This window comes from Ahaetulla prasina, chromosome 12 (genome assembly GCF_028640845.1).
Source record: "Ahaetulla prasina isolate Xishuangbanna chromosome 12, ASM2864084v1, whole genome shotgun sequence".
NCBI lineage: Eukaryota > Metazoa > Chordata > Lepidosauria > Squamata > Colubridae > Ahaetulla > Ahaetulla prasina.
In genome coordinates, this window is record NC_080550.1 from 3,086,994 (window position 1) to 3,104,079 (window position 17,086).

At 42.1% G+C, this 17,086-nt stretch overlaps 1 protein-coding gene across 1 annotated transcript; it reads right to left on the bottom strand.

Annotated features, from left to right (window-relative positions):
- Positions 1-139: 139 nt before the first annotated feature.
- LOC131184275 (hepatocyte nuclear factor 4-beta-like) lies at positions 140-15,915 on the bottom strand. Its single transcript, XM_058155396.1, has 10 exons — positions 15,819-15,915; positions 8,608-8,779; positions 7,595-7,689; positions 6,845-6,951; positions 4,808-4,963; positions 4,559-4,646; positions 3,451-3,603; positions 2,677-2,913; positions 1,380-1,499; positions 140-1,069 (listed from the first exon to the last, which is right to left on the bottom strand). Exons 1-10 carry the CDS (start codon positions 15,913-15,915, stop codon positions 933-935), a joined length of 1,362 nt encoding a protein of 453 aa, XP_058011379.1. The 3' UTR covers positions 140-932.
- Between the last annotated feature and the right edge of the window lie 1,171 nt (positions 15,916-17,086).

Here is a 17,086-nt window from a genome sequence, read left to right on the forward strand (position 1 = left end):
AGCCCATCAGGAGAGAGAATATGGGGTTGACTTATGGATGACATGGTAGCTGTGTTCTAATATTTGAGTGGCTGCTACAAAGAACGGAGGGGGGGGGGTCAACTTATTTTTCCAAAGCAACTGAGGACAGGACAAGAAACAATGGATGAAAATTAATCAAGGAGAGAAGCAACCTAGAATTGAGGAGAAACTTCCTAACAGTGAAGGACAATTAGGACAATTAACCAGTGGAACAGAAGTTGCCTTCAGAAGTTGTAGGTGCTTCATCACTGGAGGTTTTTAAGAAAACCTATCTGAAATGATATTAGATCTCCTGCTTGAGCAGGGGGTTGGACTAGAAGACCTCCAAGGTCCCTTGCAGATCTATTCTGATTGATCAATTGAGTGCATACTTGAGCTTCTTGTGAAAACCTAACTTGCCCACAAGCCATAAATGGCCATTCTGAAGTATTAACTGAATATATTGCTTGAAGACTTTTATTTTAAGTACAATTTATTTTGTTCCAACATTGATATTTTACAAATGGTAAGAGGAATCTCAAAAATTTAGATTAAATCCTAGGAGCATGTCAATCATATGTACTTTATATCTCTCCACTAGAACTATTATTGGGCTATGGCCATCAAACTGGTTTTAAGATCCTCATGGAGCTAATCTCCATTTGCTGTTCCACCCAAACCAGTCCTGTGTTTCCACAACTATAGATGGGAGTGTAACAGAAAATAAACCACTTAACTGCCGATGTTTTAATACGATAGTTAACACCTGTTATGCTAATAACATCGTGGGATCTTTTCTTGGGAAGGACCCAAGTGAGACGCAAGGTGGTTTTGTTGGGTGAGAAACGTAGCAATGTTGGCTGCCGTCCTGGGAGCAAAGCTTGTTGAATTCAAAAAGAGGCAACTAAAAAAATAATAAAAGAGTGGATTTCCTAGAGGATCTCTTGTTTGGGGATGACCCCCTGGGGCAAAAGGGTTGTTGGGATTTCAGATCCAGGGGTGGGCCCCAGTTTGTAATCTTCACTTCCTGTGCTGGTGGAAGGAGAAGGGAGCGAAGTTTCTGGTGAAGCTGTAGAAGAAAAGATGAACATGAAAATTACTTCTCATGCACGTGAGCATACGCAGCCATGATTTGCCTTCCTAACCAATCTTTCCTGGACCTTGAAAAAGCCCTTCATGGTGTGTTTGGTAGATCCCATTCCTCAGTGGATCCACTCCTTATCTACTGTCTTCCTGCCAGTCTTACTTCCTCACCACCCTTTCATCCAATCAGTATCGCCCACCCACTCCGGTCTATCCCAGCATTTGTATCCTTTGGGTCAACGGTCAAGATTCAACCACAATTTCCTAGTTGAAGCATTGAGCAACTGGGTACCTACAGACTGAGATGGTGTGAATGACTGAACCAATTGTGCTAGGCAGCACAATGTGACTTGGAAGATGCTCCATGTTATGGCTGGAAGGGCCTGGCTGGTATTGGGGCATATCCATGCTTGTTCCTGCACAAAAAGAAAGCCATCTCAGTCCAATCATATTCAACCAACAAACCCCCCACCCAAATAGTCTGATTTTAATTCTAGATGTCCACATTCCTCTGCCTTTCAAACTACAGCGAGCGACACAAAAGAAAACGGTCTATCTTGGAGTCTGTTCCCCTTGAAGAATCTACACACACGTCGAACTACAGTAGAAGCAAAGAGCATTGAATCTTCCTGGCATTGCCTTTTAGTTTTCAACAGATGACAGCACCCCTAAATTCTGACACACACACACACACACACACACACACACAGCCTTTTCAGTTCTCTAATAAGTCTCATGGGGCAGAGAAAGAACTAAGTTCAGCCTTTGTTGAATTCCGTGCCATTTAACACGCTGGTAGTTTTCTTAAAGAAATTTAATACAAGTGGAGTCTGCGCCACACAGTTTCATTTCTTTGTGTTATAGGGCAGGGGGTGTCCCAACTTGACAACTTTTAAGACTTGTGGACTTCAACTCCCAGAATTCCTCAGCTGGCACAGCCGGCTGAGGAATTCAAGAAGTTCGCAAGTCTTAAAATTGATAAGCTTGGAGACTCCTGTTATATGGCCATCTAGGTTCCTCATCCCTTCAAACAAAAACAGGTCTGGAATGAGCCCTCCCACAAGCCTTCCATAAAAGCAATGGATTGGGGAGCAATCTGGACTCTCTTGATCCTATATCATTATTTTGGGATTTAAAGAATTCCCTTACTGTGTAAGGAAGCCGTATTAACATATCTTTCCCCCCCATAATTCAACGTTGTTCTAGTTCTTTTTTTCGATCCCAAGATCTATCGGAATGCCCTTGGGAGTATTTTTAACAAGGTTGAAACTAGCCAAGCTGAACAAAGATAGGCAAATGGGACTGCTGGTTAAAGATATTGTGTAGACCTAACCCCAAAGCTACTTTCTCTGTCTCTCAGTTTTGCTATCCCACTCTTCTTTCAGCAGGTTGAGTTGGTAGGTGGCGCATCCATGCTTGTGTTTTCTCCACAACCATCACCTTGTGGTACGTTGGGCTGCACGAGAGGGACAACCTAAGAGGTTCCTCAGAGGTTCCTTCCTGAAGAAGGAGCAGAACTTGGGTCTCCTTGCTTCTAATCCAGGTCCCTTCACGTCTAGTCCAGGCCCCTTCACATCACCACCCATGTTGTACCTCCAAGGAGCATTTCTTGCAGCAGGCTGTCAATCCTGGCCATGCCGAAGAGTTTGATGAACTGAACTTGCTCTATCATCTGCCAAGTGATGCTTTGCAGCGGAGGGAGCAGCAGGAGGATGTCGCTGAACCTTCCCCGGGAATCATATTGCCGGTCGTTGATGTAATCCTCCAGGTTCACCTGGACCTGGAAACGCATGTTTTTGACTTTCCCTGGATCGCTCAGCCCTTTGCAATCTGGGACAAGGAGAAAGGAGAGAAACAAGGCAGTTGGAAATGAAGGCGAGCAAATGTCATCATTCCTTACGGTGGGAACCTGACCAGGAGAAGGGAAATCATCAGGTGAAGAAAAAGCAATAGAAAATTGGCTTTGGTTCAGGATGGAAATAGGTTTTAAGGCAACAATGGAAGGTCCAAGAAAGCTAAAAGAAGCCGAGATACCCATTGGAAGCTTGTCCTTTCAATTGTCTCAAAAGGGCTTTTTCAAGAGGCAACTGGACTTTTCTTCATTTTTCATTGGAAGGCTTTTCGCTTTTCATCCAAGAAGCTTCTTCAGTTTTGAAGAACTGAACCGAAGAAGGTTCTCAGACAAGAAGCGAAACTTCTTCAAGGAAAAACAAAGAAAATCCAGATGTCTCTTGAAAAAGCACCTTTGGGACAACCATGAATCTCCATAGACGTTGTCCTGTCAATTCCTATCATCTTGTAACCGAAGGGGTTTCGTGTTTTTTTTTTCCTATCAAACTCGGGACGATGCGAAGAATAAAACAATACCTGGATCAAAAAAGACTATGGCTTTAAGAGAGGCATATTCATTCTCGTCGATCTGAATTTCCCGTAAGGGCTTCACCAGCTCATCCAGAATCCTGATTGCCACTCGGGCAATTTCAAGTTCTGGACATTGCATGGGGATAATGAAGTCATTGCCTAAAAAAGAGGAAGGAATGTTGTGAGGCACATGATGATACATGATGATACATGATGATACATGATGATACATGATGATACATGATGATACATGATGATACATGATGATACTGGAACCCGTACCACATCTCTGACATTAATACTATTGAACGCGTCCAGAAATATTTTACTAGAAGAATTCTTCGCTCCTCCGAAAACAACAAAATACCTTATACCACCAGGCTTGAAATCCTGGGATTAGAAAATTTACAACTCTGCCGACTCCGACATGATCTGTGTTTAACACAGAGAATCATCTATTGTAATATCCTTCCTGTAAAAGACTACTTCAGCTTCAATCGTAACAATACAAGAGCAAACAATAGATTCAAACTTAATGTCAACCGCTTCAATCTTGATTGCAGAAAATATGACTTTTGTAACAGAGTTGTTAATGCTTGGAACTCACTACCTGACTCTATAGTCTCTACTCAAAACCCCAAAATCTTCAACCAAAAACTGTCTACTATTGACCTCACCCCATTCCTAAGAGGACTATAAGGGGCGTGCATAAGAGCACAAAAGTGCCTACCATTCCTGTCCTATTGTTCCCTTCATTATAGTATTATATTCATACTTTTACTTATACTTTTACTTATAAATACTTTTTTCTCTCATGATGGGTTATTGTTTATGTTGATGATTGTATATACTGTTGTAACAAAATGAAATAAAAAAAATGATACATGGCTCCAGCTAATATAGAGACATACATCTTTACACCAGGGGTGAAATGCTCCCGGTTCACACCGGATCGCCGGATCCGGTAGCCATGGTGGCGGGTGGTTCAGAGAACCGGTAGCAAAAATTCCTTCCCCCCACCCATGCCCAGCTGAGCCACGCAATCATCAGAGGTTTTTTTATTATTATTTTAATAATAAAAAAATATACCTAAGCAGAGAAAAATTCTTTTTACCTAATAAGAGAAAATTTGTGTATGGAATGGAGCGCTTTGCAACTCCCAGCAAGAGGTGCTCCCCCGCATGAGCTCGTAGCAAGGCAACCTGCAAATTGTGCAAGAGGGAGAAGATGTTATTGCTTCCTTGCGTCTTCCAAACCACTCTAAAGAAGCAAAATTTTCAATGTGTGAGTTAGTAAAGTCACCCACCGTCCTTGTGCAAGTTAAGAGTGTAAAACTCCGGGCAAAAGATGGTGCTTTGCTCACCTGGTCATCCAGAGGAAGTTCACAGAAAACGGGGATGCATTTTGCCCACTCCACGAGAACCAGAAGCTGTTGCTTCATCGATTCACATACGTCGTTGATTGTGGCGATTTTCTTCATGGCAATCTCTGCACTGTGCACAGGACGGAGAGCTGAATACTGCAAAACAAGAGACCAGGTAACCAGACCTCCCCATAAGGCACTAAAGCTCCCTCTTTCCCCTCCTTCGGTTCTTCCCTCCCCTCCTTTTCTATAACAGAGTAAGGAGAGGAATTTGCTTACTTTCCAATTGTGTTCCAATTGTCTAAGTTTGTTTTGATGAACGAATAAATGAAGTGAGAATGTTATTCTTGCAAATCCAGATTTTGCAGTGCAATTAGGCAGGGTTTTTTGGGGGGTGGGGTGAGGAAATCTTAAGAAAAAGTCTGTATAAAGATGAGAAAGAAAAAAAGGAAAGGGAGGGAGGGAGGGAGGGAGGGAGGGAGGGAGGAAGGAAGGTTGGTTGTATGGTGTATTTCTTGCCTGGAAAAGGAATGGAGGAAGGAAGGAAGGAAGGAAGGAAGGAAGGAAGGAAGGAAGGAAGGAAGGAAGGAAGGAAGGAAGGAAGGAAGGAAGGAAGGAAGGAAGGACAGGCATGATATTGAAGAAATTAGATTGTAAAATGTGCATTACTCAAAACAGCAATGATGCCTACGTCTGGAGAAATAGTCTTCAGCATACATGCCCATTTTAATGCATTTTTTTAAAGGAGCCTTAGATTAAACAGGATAATTAAATTTACAAATGAAAGCATGTGTGCATGCAATGGGCACGTTTTCAAAAACGAACAGCAACAACAATAAAACCTGAAACATCGAAGCAATACATTTTTCCCTTCCCTACTCCATTCAGTTTATTTGGGCATAATATGCTCAGATTCCGTAGGTTCCGTTGCTCCAGCAGGTGGCAATAGCGTTTCATTAACACTCCAAGTTAAAGATAAGAATACACCCCCCACTTCAAACAGATCATTTGTAGAGGTGAGGTAGATCAAAACGAATTCCGCATGAGTAAAAACCCTCTTGGGGAGTTTAGTGCAAAGTTATCTATCAGAAATAACTGGGGTACCAAAATAAATTCAGAGTTAAGTTACTGCAAGAAGGTCTGGGAAAAGAGTCTGTCTGTCTGTCTATCTCTCATCTTTCTCTTCTCTGTCTCTTACTTTCTATTTCTACCTACCTCTCAGTCTTTCAATTTCTTTCTCTCTCTCTATCAACTCTTTTTGTCTCAGTCTTTCTATATCAATCTATCATCTCTCTTTTCTCTGTCTCTCTCACTCTATTTCTGTCTATATCTATCTATCTCTATCTATCTATCTATCTATCTATCTATCTATCTATCTATCTATCTATCTATTTGTTTTCTGAGGTTTTCACGGGTGTTTGTATGTAGGTCTTTGGTTGTTCGGGTTTTCTCCTGTGTAAAATTGGAAGTGTCTTGGCGACGTTTCGACGAAGTCTCATTCGTCATCTTCAGGCTTCAGCTTCGTGCTTCTGGGAGCAATGTATCTATATCTGTAGATATATCTGTAGATATAGATACAATGTATCTATATCTATCTATCTATATCTATCTATCTATCTATCTATCTATCTATCTATCTATCTATCTATCTATCTATCTATCTATCTATCTATCTATACCTATCATTTATCTATCAACTTCTTTGTCTCAGTCTTTCTATATCTATCATCTCTCTTCTCTGTCTCTCTCAGTCTTTCTATTTCTATCTATCTGTCTACCCATCTACCTACCTACCTACCTAGCTACCTCAGTCTTTATCTATCTATCTATCTATCTATCTATCTATCTATCTATCTATCTATCTATCTATCTATCTATCATCTCTCTCTTCTTTCTATTTCTATCATCTATTTATCATCTATCTAACATATGTATCTACCGTATGTATGTACGTATGTATGTGCCTATCTATCTATCCATCTATCCATCCATCCATCCATCCATCCATCCATCCATCCATTCATCTATCACTCTTACCTGCTGTGCCATTGCTTCTGCTTGGGTTAGGATGGTGATGGACAACGCCCCATTGTCTTCATAACTGCTTCTCCGGATGCTGATCCTGTCCCGTTCATTCTGTACAGCTTTTGGGGAGAAATAAAGAGACGATGAAGAATTGGCTGCCTGTGGTCAGTGATTGATAGTTCAGTCGATGGATCGATCAACAGGCACCATTTTTGCCCTCCCGGAGGCTCAAGAAAAGCCTCCAGAGCCCAGGGAGGGCAAAAATGCTCCCCTGCCATGGTGCAGCAGGCCAACTAGGCCACGCCCACCATGGCCACACCCACCCAGCAACCAGGCAGAAAACCCCTTGCTAAAATTTTTGAAGGCCACCCGTGGGTGGCATACTCTATTCATGTAAAGGTCCTCAGGTATAGACATTGCTCATCGAGAAGTTTCAGGCAGAAGAATTTAGGGAGACGGATGTATCGGGTCTTTGAAGGGGACAGAAAGTTTTATTAGAGCCTCGGATTTTTTTTTCTTTCTGCCCCTTCTGTTATAATTCAGGGAGCAAGATCAATCTGGGCTAATCTGAGTCATTTAAACTTTTGGGGAAAGGCAATCGTTCCTTGCTGATCTGTGACTCATAAAAGATACTAGCAGAGATGTGCCTACGTGGAACTTAGTCTGACTCACTGTCTCATCCAGAGGCTAGAGATCACACAGCCAGCAACACAACACGGACTCTATCACACTCACGAACGAAGGACAGTTGGAAGAAATTACCTTCCTTTTTCATGCCTGCTCGGAAACATTTTTTCAGGCGGCAATAGCGACACTGATTTCTCTTGTCTTTGTCGATCACACACTGTCGACTGAACCTGGAACGGGAAAGAGGTTAACTCGTAGGAAAGAGAACAGATTATTTCCCAACCTGGGCTGGTTTTGTTTTTTTTTAAGGGCTGTTTTAGCAAAGGACATAGCATTTTTCCTGTTTCCCTCCCCCCACAGAAATCTCTTAAAAAATATGAGAAAACTATATTATGGAGAGGGCGTCTTCGTTTATTGCTTTGTAAATCATTACCTCTTCCAAGAGATAGCTAACGACAAAGTTTATGCCTTGGGAAAGATGTTTCCCAAGACTGCTAATGGTTGTGTCTAACACAGTGTTTCTCAAACTTGGTCACTTGAAGATCTATGGACTTCAACTACCAGAATTCCCCAGATAGCATGCTTGGAGATGTGTGGACTCCATCTTCATACACAGCCCACAAGTGAGAACTTGAAGATGTGTGGACGTCAACTCCCAGAATTACCCAGCTAGCATGCTTGAAGATGTGTGGACTCCATCTTCATACACAACCCACAAGTGAGAACTTGAAGATGTGTGGACTCCACCTTCATACACAAGTGTGGACTTGAAGATGTGTAAACTCCATCTTCATACACAACCCACAATTGAGAACTTGAAGATGTGTGGACTTCAACTCCCAGAATTACCCAGCTAGCATGCTTGAAGATGTGTGGACTCCAGCTTCATAACCCACAAGTGAGAACTTGAAGATGTGTGGACTTCAACTCCCAGAATCTAGCATCTAGCATCTAGCATGCTTGAAGATGTGTGGACTGCAGCTTCATACACAACAACAAGTGAGAACTTGAAGATGTATAGTCTTCAACTCCCATAATTCTGGAAGTTGAAGGCCGCTCATTTTCAAACTGCCAAGGTTGAGAAACATCTGTAAGGAAATGGGACTTTCCCGGACTTCCCTGAAAAAAAATGGCAGCATCTTTTATACCTGCAGGAATACATGTGATTCTTCCGGACGCTCCTTCTGAAGAACCCTTTGCAGCCATCGCAGCTGGAAGCGCCGTAATGCTTCCCGGTGGCACGGTCCCCACAGATGGAGCACAGCGAGTTGATCCCGTTTGCAAGTAAGCCGTTGTTGCTTGTCTCCGAGACAAGGGCCTCTACGAAAAGGAAAAGACTGTCATTGTGAAACGATCAAACTTTCAAGATGGCCAATTGCCCTTGTTAAGAACAATACCAAACGGATAAAGATAGCAACTGGGATTTCAGCCCGATCCAATACAGGCAATCCTTGACTTACAACCATAAATGAGCCCAAGGTTTCTACTGCTGAGCGAGACAATTGTTAAGTGAATTTTGCCCTGTTTTATGTTCATTCTTGACACGGTTGTTAAGTGGATTTGGCTTCCTCATTGTCTTTCCTTGTCAGAAAGTCGCGAAAGGGAATCGCGTGATCCCACCCCCGGGACACTGCAACTGACATACGTACATGCCAGTTGCCAAGCGTCTGAGTTTTTATCACATGACCAGTGGATGCTGCAATGGTCATGAGCAGTGGTGGGATTCAAATAATTTAACAACCGGTTCTCTGCCTTAATTATTTCTTCCAAAACCAATTCATCAAACTGCTCAGAAAGTTAACAACCGGTTCTCCCGAAGTGGTGCGAACTGGCTGAATCCCACCACTGGTCATGAGTGTGAAAAACAGTCGTAAGTCACTTTTTTCCGTGCCGTTGTAACTTTGAGCGGCCACTAAGTCAATGGTTGCAAGTCGAGGAGAAGAGAATAGAGAGAGAAAAAATGTTGGCAGCAGCAGAAAATCATTGTAAGCATCAACACAAAACTGAAAAGCCACTGAAATAGAACTGCTTTTAGCATGAAGTGTTAATACCACTTTATAATGCCTTGGTAGGGCCACACCTGGAATATTGCATCCAGTTTGGGTCACCATATTATAAAAAAGATGTTGAGACTCTGGAAAGAGTGCAGAGAAGAGCAACGAAGAGGATTAGGGGACTGGAGACATATAAAGAATGGTTGCTGGAATTGTGTACAATTAATTTAATGAAAAGAAGGACTAGGGGAGACATGATGGCAGTGTTCCAATATCTCAGGGGCTGCCACAAAGAAGAGGAAGTCAGGCAATATTCCCCAAAGCACCTGAAGGCAAGACAAGAAGCAATGGGTGGAAACCAATCAAGGAGAGAAGCAATCTAGAACTAAGGAGAAACTTCCTGACAGTGAGAACAATTAATCAGTGGAACAACTTGGCCTCCAGAAGTTGTAAATGCTCCAACACTGGAAGTTTTTAAGAAGAGATTGGAGAACCATTTATCTGGAATGGTATAGGGTCTCCTGCCTAAGCAGGGAGTTGGCCTAGAAGACCTCAAAAAGTCCCTTCCAATTCTGTTATTCTGTTCTCTCTCTATGAAAAGGAACTATTGTAGGAATTTAGCACCCACCCCCTCCTAGAAGAATGAAATATTTTAGAAAATATTTAAAAAGGCAGAATATATTTCCCTGGATGAGAAATGGAGAAACATATTTTAAAGACAAAGCAGCTTCCTGACTCCCCCCCCACCTTTGTCAATGGGCCATTAAAGCCTCAGCCAAACTCACTCATTTCCCCCCACCTTTGTCAATGGGTCAGAGGTAGAAACTCATTCTCCCCACCTTTGTCAATGGGCCATCATCATCTGCAACATAATAGAACCCATCTAGCAACTGAAACTCACCACATGGCACCTGGGAAGATTACATCAGCCAGCAAGGCTAGCTAAGACCCCCACTCCCTGGGAGTCTGACAGCCAATCAGGGTACTCTTCTTGTGCCCCAGGAAATTCAAAGCTCAGAAAAAGCATAAAGCCAGGGAGCGCACAGGATCTCAGCCTTTTCTGTTCAGGAACTCAAACCATGTGATCCTGACCACCATTAAACCATCTTTCCAAGCAGTCTCCATGTTTCCAGTGTCTTTGTCCCCACTTGGAACTGAACCCAGATGGATATTTCTTCCAACACTATGAAACACAACCAGAGTTATTAGCTCTCTGTTGGAGAAGTCAAAGTATGTGGACTTCACCTGCCAAAAGGGGATTTCAAGAATCAGGGGAGGCCTAAGAAAAATGACAGGTGAAGTCTTGGAGCGGAACTGACTCCTGAAGGATGGTCAATCCCTGAAGATTAAGAGTAGGAAGTTTTTGATTTCTGCAAGAGAGAAGCTATCCTAGAATGCTAAAGCTAACATCTTTCCCAATGCTTACTTTGTCAACAAAAGTACACAGATGTTGCGTAAGACCAGAATGCTAGATTTTCCTTTTATAAAATACATCCCCACCCCCTACCCAGGGATGTTAGCTATACAAGATCATAAGTACGGATGGGTGTGAATAGGTTGTTGTTTTCTTCTGCCAGAAACTTAGAGAACTGGCATGGTTTTATCTTGTGAAGTATCGGGAACAATGTTCAGAGATATCTCAGGTTATTAGTTACCTCTATATGAGTATATGAGTCATTATGATTAGCAGCAAAATTGCAATTGTGGAGACGGAAAAATAAATTATCCAACACATAGCGACATTGTGTCAGAGCAGAGCCTATAATGGAGATTTTGTTGATTTCCTGGCAGTGACAAATGAAATAAAAAATTATATTTGCAACTTAGAGATGCCTTTGTAATATGTTTTATTTTAGCCCCATTTTCCCTATTGCTGACGTATGATGTGAATGTGCCATACGATAAATAAAATAAATATGATAAGGAATAGATTATGAATATATCTATCATTGTTACCGCATTTTTTTTTTTACAAAATATATTTTGTTGGAGCAACGTTTCACAACTTCAATGACTTTAAGAAGGGTTGATCCTCATGCTTTACTTTTATAATGCCTTGGTAAGGCCACACTTGGAATACTGCATCCAGTTTGGGTCGCCACAATATTAAAACGTTGTGGAGACTCTAGAAAGAGTGCAGAGAAGAGCAACAAAGATGATTAAGGGACTGGAGGCTAAAACATAAAGAAAGTTTGCTGGAACTGGGTATGTCTAGTTTTTTTTGTTGTTGTTCTTTTTTTTATTTGCATTTATATCCTGCCCTTCTCCAAAGACTCAGGGCGGCTTACACTATGTCAAGCAATAGTCTTCATCCATTTGTATATTATATACAAAGTCAACTTATTGCTCCCAACAATCTGGATCCTCATTTTACCTACCTTATAAAGGATGGAAGGCTGAGTCAACCTTGGGCCTGGTGGGGCTTGAACCTGCAGTAATTGCAAGCAGCTGCTGTTAATAACAGACTGTCTTACCAGTCTGAGCTACAGAGGCCCATTTAATGGAAAGAAGGACCAGGGGTGACATGATAGCAGTGTTCCAATATTTGAGGGGCTGCCACAAAGAAGAGGGGGTAAAGCTATTCTCCAAAGCTTCTGAAGCAATGGATGGGAACTAACCAAGGAGAGAAGCAACCAAGAATTAAGGAGAAATTTCATGACAATGAAAACATTTAATCAGTGGAACGGCTTGCCTTCAGAAGTTGTGAGTGTTCCATCATTGGAGGTTTTTAAGAAGAGATTGGACAACGATTAGTCTGAAATGGTTTCTGTTTGAGAAGGGGCTTGGATTAGAAGACCTCCAAGGTCCCTTCCAACTCTTATTATTATTATTATTATTAATCAACCAATTGAATAGCTTGCCTCCGGAAGTTGCCTTCATCACTTGAGACTTTCAAGAAAAGATTGGACTGCCATTTGTCAGAAATGGTGTAGGGTCTCCTGCTTGAGCGGGGTGGGTGGGTGGGTTGGACTACATGACCTATAAGGTCCCTTCTCACTCTATTAATCTGTTAAATCATTCCTACCATCCATCATTACAAAGCATAAAAAGGCTTGCAAAAGACATTTTCTTGATACTCAATCACCCAGGATCCCTCTCTCTAAATGGTCAGAATGGCTTCTTTAAACCGAACGGGCTCTTTTCTGATTCTTTCCCCTAAATTTCACGAGAACAGTTTCCCTAGTGCGTCATATAAAGTTCTTGGATAGACCTCCTCGATTTCATTGACAGGATTGGTCCAGAATGGGACCCTTTTGGCTCAGTTCTCAAAAGCTGTTTTGACAAATTTTTCAAGAGGGTGCTTACTCAAGGCAAACACGGTTAATTTCAAAACAGCTAGTTCCTGAGCAAGCTGGTTTACTTATTAGCTCATGAGCAAATACCGCAGTGCCTGCTTGAAACAGCCTTCACCTTTAGGAAAATCTAGCATGTGGCGTCTACAACGTGAACTTTTACCGTACATCTTTTTGGACACCGAGCAAACCCAGAGGCATTTCGTTGCAGAAAGAGAATGAATGAGTTCCTGGATGCACTTCTGAATGAGACAGGCAGCTATGCAGAAATTTTGATCCATCAATCGAGACAGAATACTTGAATGAACTGAAAGGAGCTTGTGTGCTTTGTGCAGAAATTTAAATTTAGCTACACCTGGTAGGAGATGGATTGTCATTTCATATTCCATCTATGTTTTCCACTTAATAGGCACCAAGATGATTGATATCTGAAACCAGGCCATGAAAATGGATTTGCATAAAATTCACAGCCTCAGGATGTCAACCTATAATACCAAAAAAATAAAATAAAAAAATAGATTGTTGGCTCAAATTCCTATAAAAAGTGTGTCTACAGAGATTCTCCGTCATTTGGGTCATGGTTGTCCCAAAAGTGCTTTTTTTCAAGAGGCAACTGGACTTTCTTGGGTTCTTTTCCTTTGAAGACGTTTCACTTCTCATCCAAGAAGCTTCTTCAGCTTCCCCACCATCCAGTCAGAGCTGAAGAAGCTTCTTGGATGAGAAGCAAAATGTCTTCAAAGAGAAAGAGAAAAAAACGAAAGTCCAGTTGCCTCCTGAAAACACACCTTTGGGGTAAAAAAATGTGGGTAAGCCTGGCCTGGATGTAAAAGAATTCTGCCTCTGAAGAGTCTTATTGAAGGAAGTCCAACAGCTTGTTTAGTGACCGCTTGAAGTTACAACGGCGCTGGAAGCAGTGACGTATGACCGTTTTCGCACTTACGACCGTTGCAACATCCCCATGGTCATGTGATCCAAATTCTGGTGCTTGGCTACTATCTCATATTTACGAGAGCTGTATTGTCCTGAGATCCACTTCTGTGACCTTCTGACAAGCAAAGTCAACGGGGAAACCAGATTCACTTAACAACCTTGCTAGTAACGTAACATCTGAAGTGATTCCCTGATTCAGCTGAGACAAGAACGGTGGTAAAAGTGGGGTAGAACTCACTTAGCAACAGACATTTTGGACTCGACTGTAGTTGTAACTCGAGGTCTAGGTTTTCAACTTAAACCCCTGATTTCACAAGCAGTGGTGGGCTGCTACCCGTTTGCCCCAGTTCAGGCGAACCGGTAGTAGCGATGGCGGGAGACTCCGCCCAACCACCCAGACATCATCAAATATGCTCTGCGCATGCACGAGCAAACCAGTAGCAAAGGTAAGTAAAACCCTCCACTGTTCACAAGGTCGTGTTGTAAAAAACACCCTCTGCCTCCTAAAACTCCAGAACGTTGCTTGGAAGTCGGAATTGGCAGTTCGCTGCTAAAGAAATACTTCCAATGGTCCACATTTTTTGCTGTTTAAAACAAAAATGAAATAAAAGCTTTCCCATCCACTGTGATACGATCAGGTGGTTTTTCTGTTGCTTATCGAAATCGTGAGTGACCAACTGTGAAATCTTACAGCTTCACTCTCCATTCTCATAAAACCAATATCGGTTTCCCACTTTTTTAAGTCTCTGGATTTTCGTCCACCCAGGAACTTCTATATTTGTTGCTCTCCGTTGTCTTTTTAGCCACACTCAGACCCATCGCTGGAGGTTTTCAAGAAAAGATTGGGAAACCATTTGTCCAGGATGACATAAGTTTTCCTGTTTTGGGTTCCTGAGGTTGGACTACATGACCTCTAAGGTCCCTTCCAGCCTTACGATTCTCTGATTGATTCAGAACAACAGGCACATGGTCTCTTAGTAAAAAAAAAGTAAGTAACTATGATTTTGCACTGAACTGATAACAGTACAGTTCAAAGGAACACCAAGATATATCCAGATGAAGAAAAAAAATATCACACACAAAAAATGATGGACAAATTAACAAAAGAAATTAAAGAAAAAGAATAGACAGATTATTACATAAATTGGAACAAATGGTATGAACGGCTTGAGACTAGAAATAAAGAATATATATATAGGGGAGAATCTAAAAATGTAAAATATGTATATAACAAATATATAGAAATGTATAAAAGTAAGACTATTAGTGTTAGAAAATACAATGTAACCAAAGAAAAAGGGACAATGAAGACAAAACAAAAACAAAAATTCACGTTAATGCCCTCTTTCTTACGGTCTCCAAAACATGCAAGCGTCCATCACAAAAATTTGTGAAACAGCCCAGAGTGTCACCTATTTCCACAAAAAATAATACCACCAGGCAGAGACACCGACACGTATCGAGACGAACCTTTGAACAGCGGACACAAATCCAAGCTATACTAATTCTCTGTGAAGTTTGAGGGTGTGGGAAAAAAATCACCACATCGTTTGCTAAGCAACCATGAATCCTAGATGGCCGTCTCCCCCCCCCCACGCCCCCAGCAAGAGGAAAAAGACAGTGGTAGGTAAGCAGAGAAAGTAATTTCACGGACACAAGACTGCTAAATTATCTATTTCCCCCCCAGAGGAATGTTTGTTTATTTCCTGCTCTATTTCTCAAAGCACTTCATTGTCTAAATGAGATGGTTCAATTCTCTGGGCGCTATCTCGTTTTCCAAAGGCTTGTAGGAAGAACGTTCCCTTATTCCCGAAACCCACCAACCATCCTTAGGAAAGCGGTCATCCAGACATAATCCTAATCTGGGTGGCTAAATAGTTGGCCTTACTAGGTCTAACAAAGCAAGACCTTAACAAAACTTTTCTCTCCAGGCCAATCCAGGAAAGTTCTCCAGAAGTTTGATCGGCCATCAAATCCTAGGCCCTGGTATCTCCCCACAGCCCAATCCTTCTGTTCCTCGGAGAGTTCACCAGGAGAAGTTGGTACGATCCACCCTTCGACCTCACGGTCTCCTTTGTCCACCGAGAGGACAACTAAGAATACAGGGCTCGACTGGAGAGAGGAAAAGAAGAAGCTCCTCACCTGATGAATTTGTGGGCAGCACCCTCAGGTTTTCGAACTCTAGCATGGTGTACGAGGAGTCGAGAGACTCGGCATAATCTGGCATTTCCATGTCCATTAGGCTTTGACAAATCCTCATAGTTCTTGTCAACGCAGGCGGGCAAGGCCCCCGCAGCCCAGCTGTCAATCACAGCTAGGGTTTCTAACACAGAAGGTTTGACTACTACTCCGAGCTGCCCGGATGACAAATCATTACCTAGTTCCCCACCCCACCCCCCACCTCCCCTATCCCGTTTACTCTCTCCCAGCATTATCAGGAGGTTGGAAGGTATAAATGACCTAGTATTTATTGCTCTCTCTCTCTCTTTCTCTCTCTCTCTCTCTCTCTCTCTCTGTTTCTCTTCTCCCATGAATGTATGCCTTGGATCATGATTATATGATGCAGATAAGGCTCAGTTCAAATCAGCTTGGATTGCATCCTTAGTTCAATAGCGTGCAGTTTATGGCAATCCTTGAGTAAACATTTTGAAAAGTGCAGACAGTGAAAGATGGCCCATAGAGATTCATTTAAAAAACAACAACAACAACCCAGACAAAAACCATCCACCTTACGTGGAATTTAAGATTCTTTCCAGGGTCTTTCAACCGATGACCTGAAGTCCAATCTCCAGGCTGCCATGTTGAACCCAGGGCTCTCCTACCTGCAGCCCAACCTCCACCACCGCCATCACCGTCAACTTCACCTCTCTACAAAGAGAAATTAATTGTAGACAGAAATATATTTGATCCAAAGATACAATAGGTTACTTGGGGATATCGCCATTCATTGAAGCTTACAGTGTTGAAAGGTTTGGTGAAGACAGCCTGGAGCGATGCCAAGTTTTTATTATTTTGCATGAGCTATCATTTAATTGTGCAATCTATCCCTATTGATTTAAAGGAATAAGCAGAGCACAAAGGACTCCTTGGGTAGATAAGACTCTGTGTATTTCTTTTATCCTTGGACTATGTCCTGACATTTCCTGTACTGCTAGCATCAGCTCCATTAGATGTTAATTAGGGTTCATTACTCTTGCAGATAACATCCATGGTGGTAGAACACCACTAACTAGGGAATGTGGGTTTTTTTAGTTGTAGAGATCACACCCTATTTTGATCGATAGAATAGAATAACAAGAGTTGGAAGGGACCTTGGAGGTCTTCTAGTCCAACCCACTGTTTAGGCAGGAAACCCAACACCACTTCAGACAAATGGTTATCCAACCTCTTCTTAAAAATTTCCAGTGTTG

What these genes read in the sequence shown, in the direction of transcription:
- LOC131184275 (XM_058155396.1), bottom strand. Translation starts at nt 15,915, where the DNA reads ATGGACATGGAAATGCCAGATTATGCCGAGTCTCTCGACTCCTCGTAC. An exon ending in AACTTCCTCTGGATGACCAG is followed by an intron (nt 4,647 to 4,807) that starts GTGAGCAAAGCA and finishes CACAATTTGCAG; the next exon opens with GTTGCCTTGCTACGAGCTCA. An exon ending in CATTCACACCATCTCAGTCT is followed by an intron (nt 1,070 to 1,379) that starts GTAGGTACCCAG and finishes TTTCTTCTACAG; the next exon opens with CTTCACCAGAAACTTCGCTC.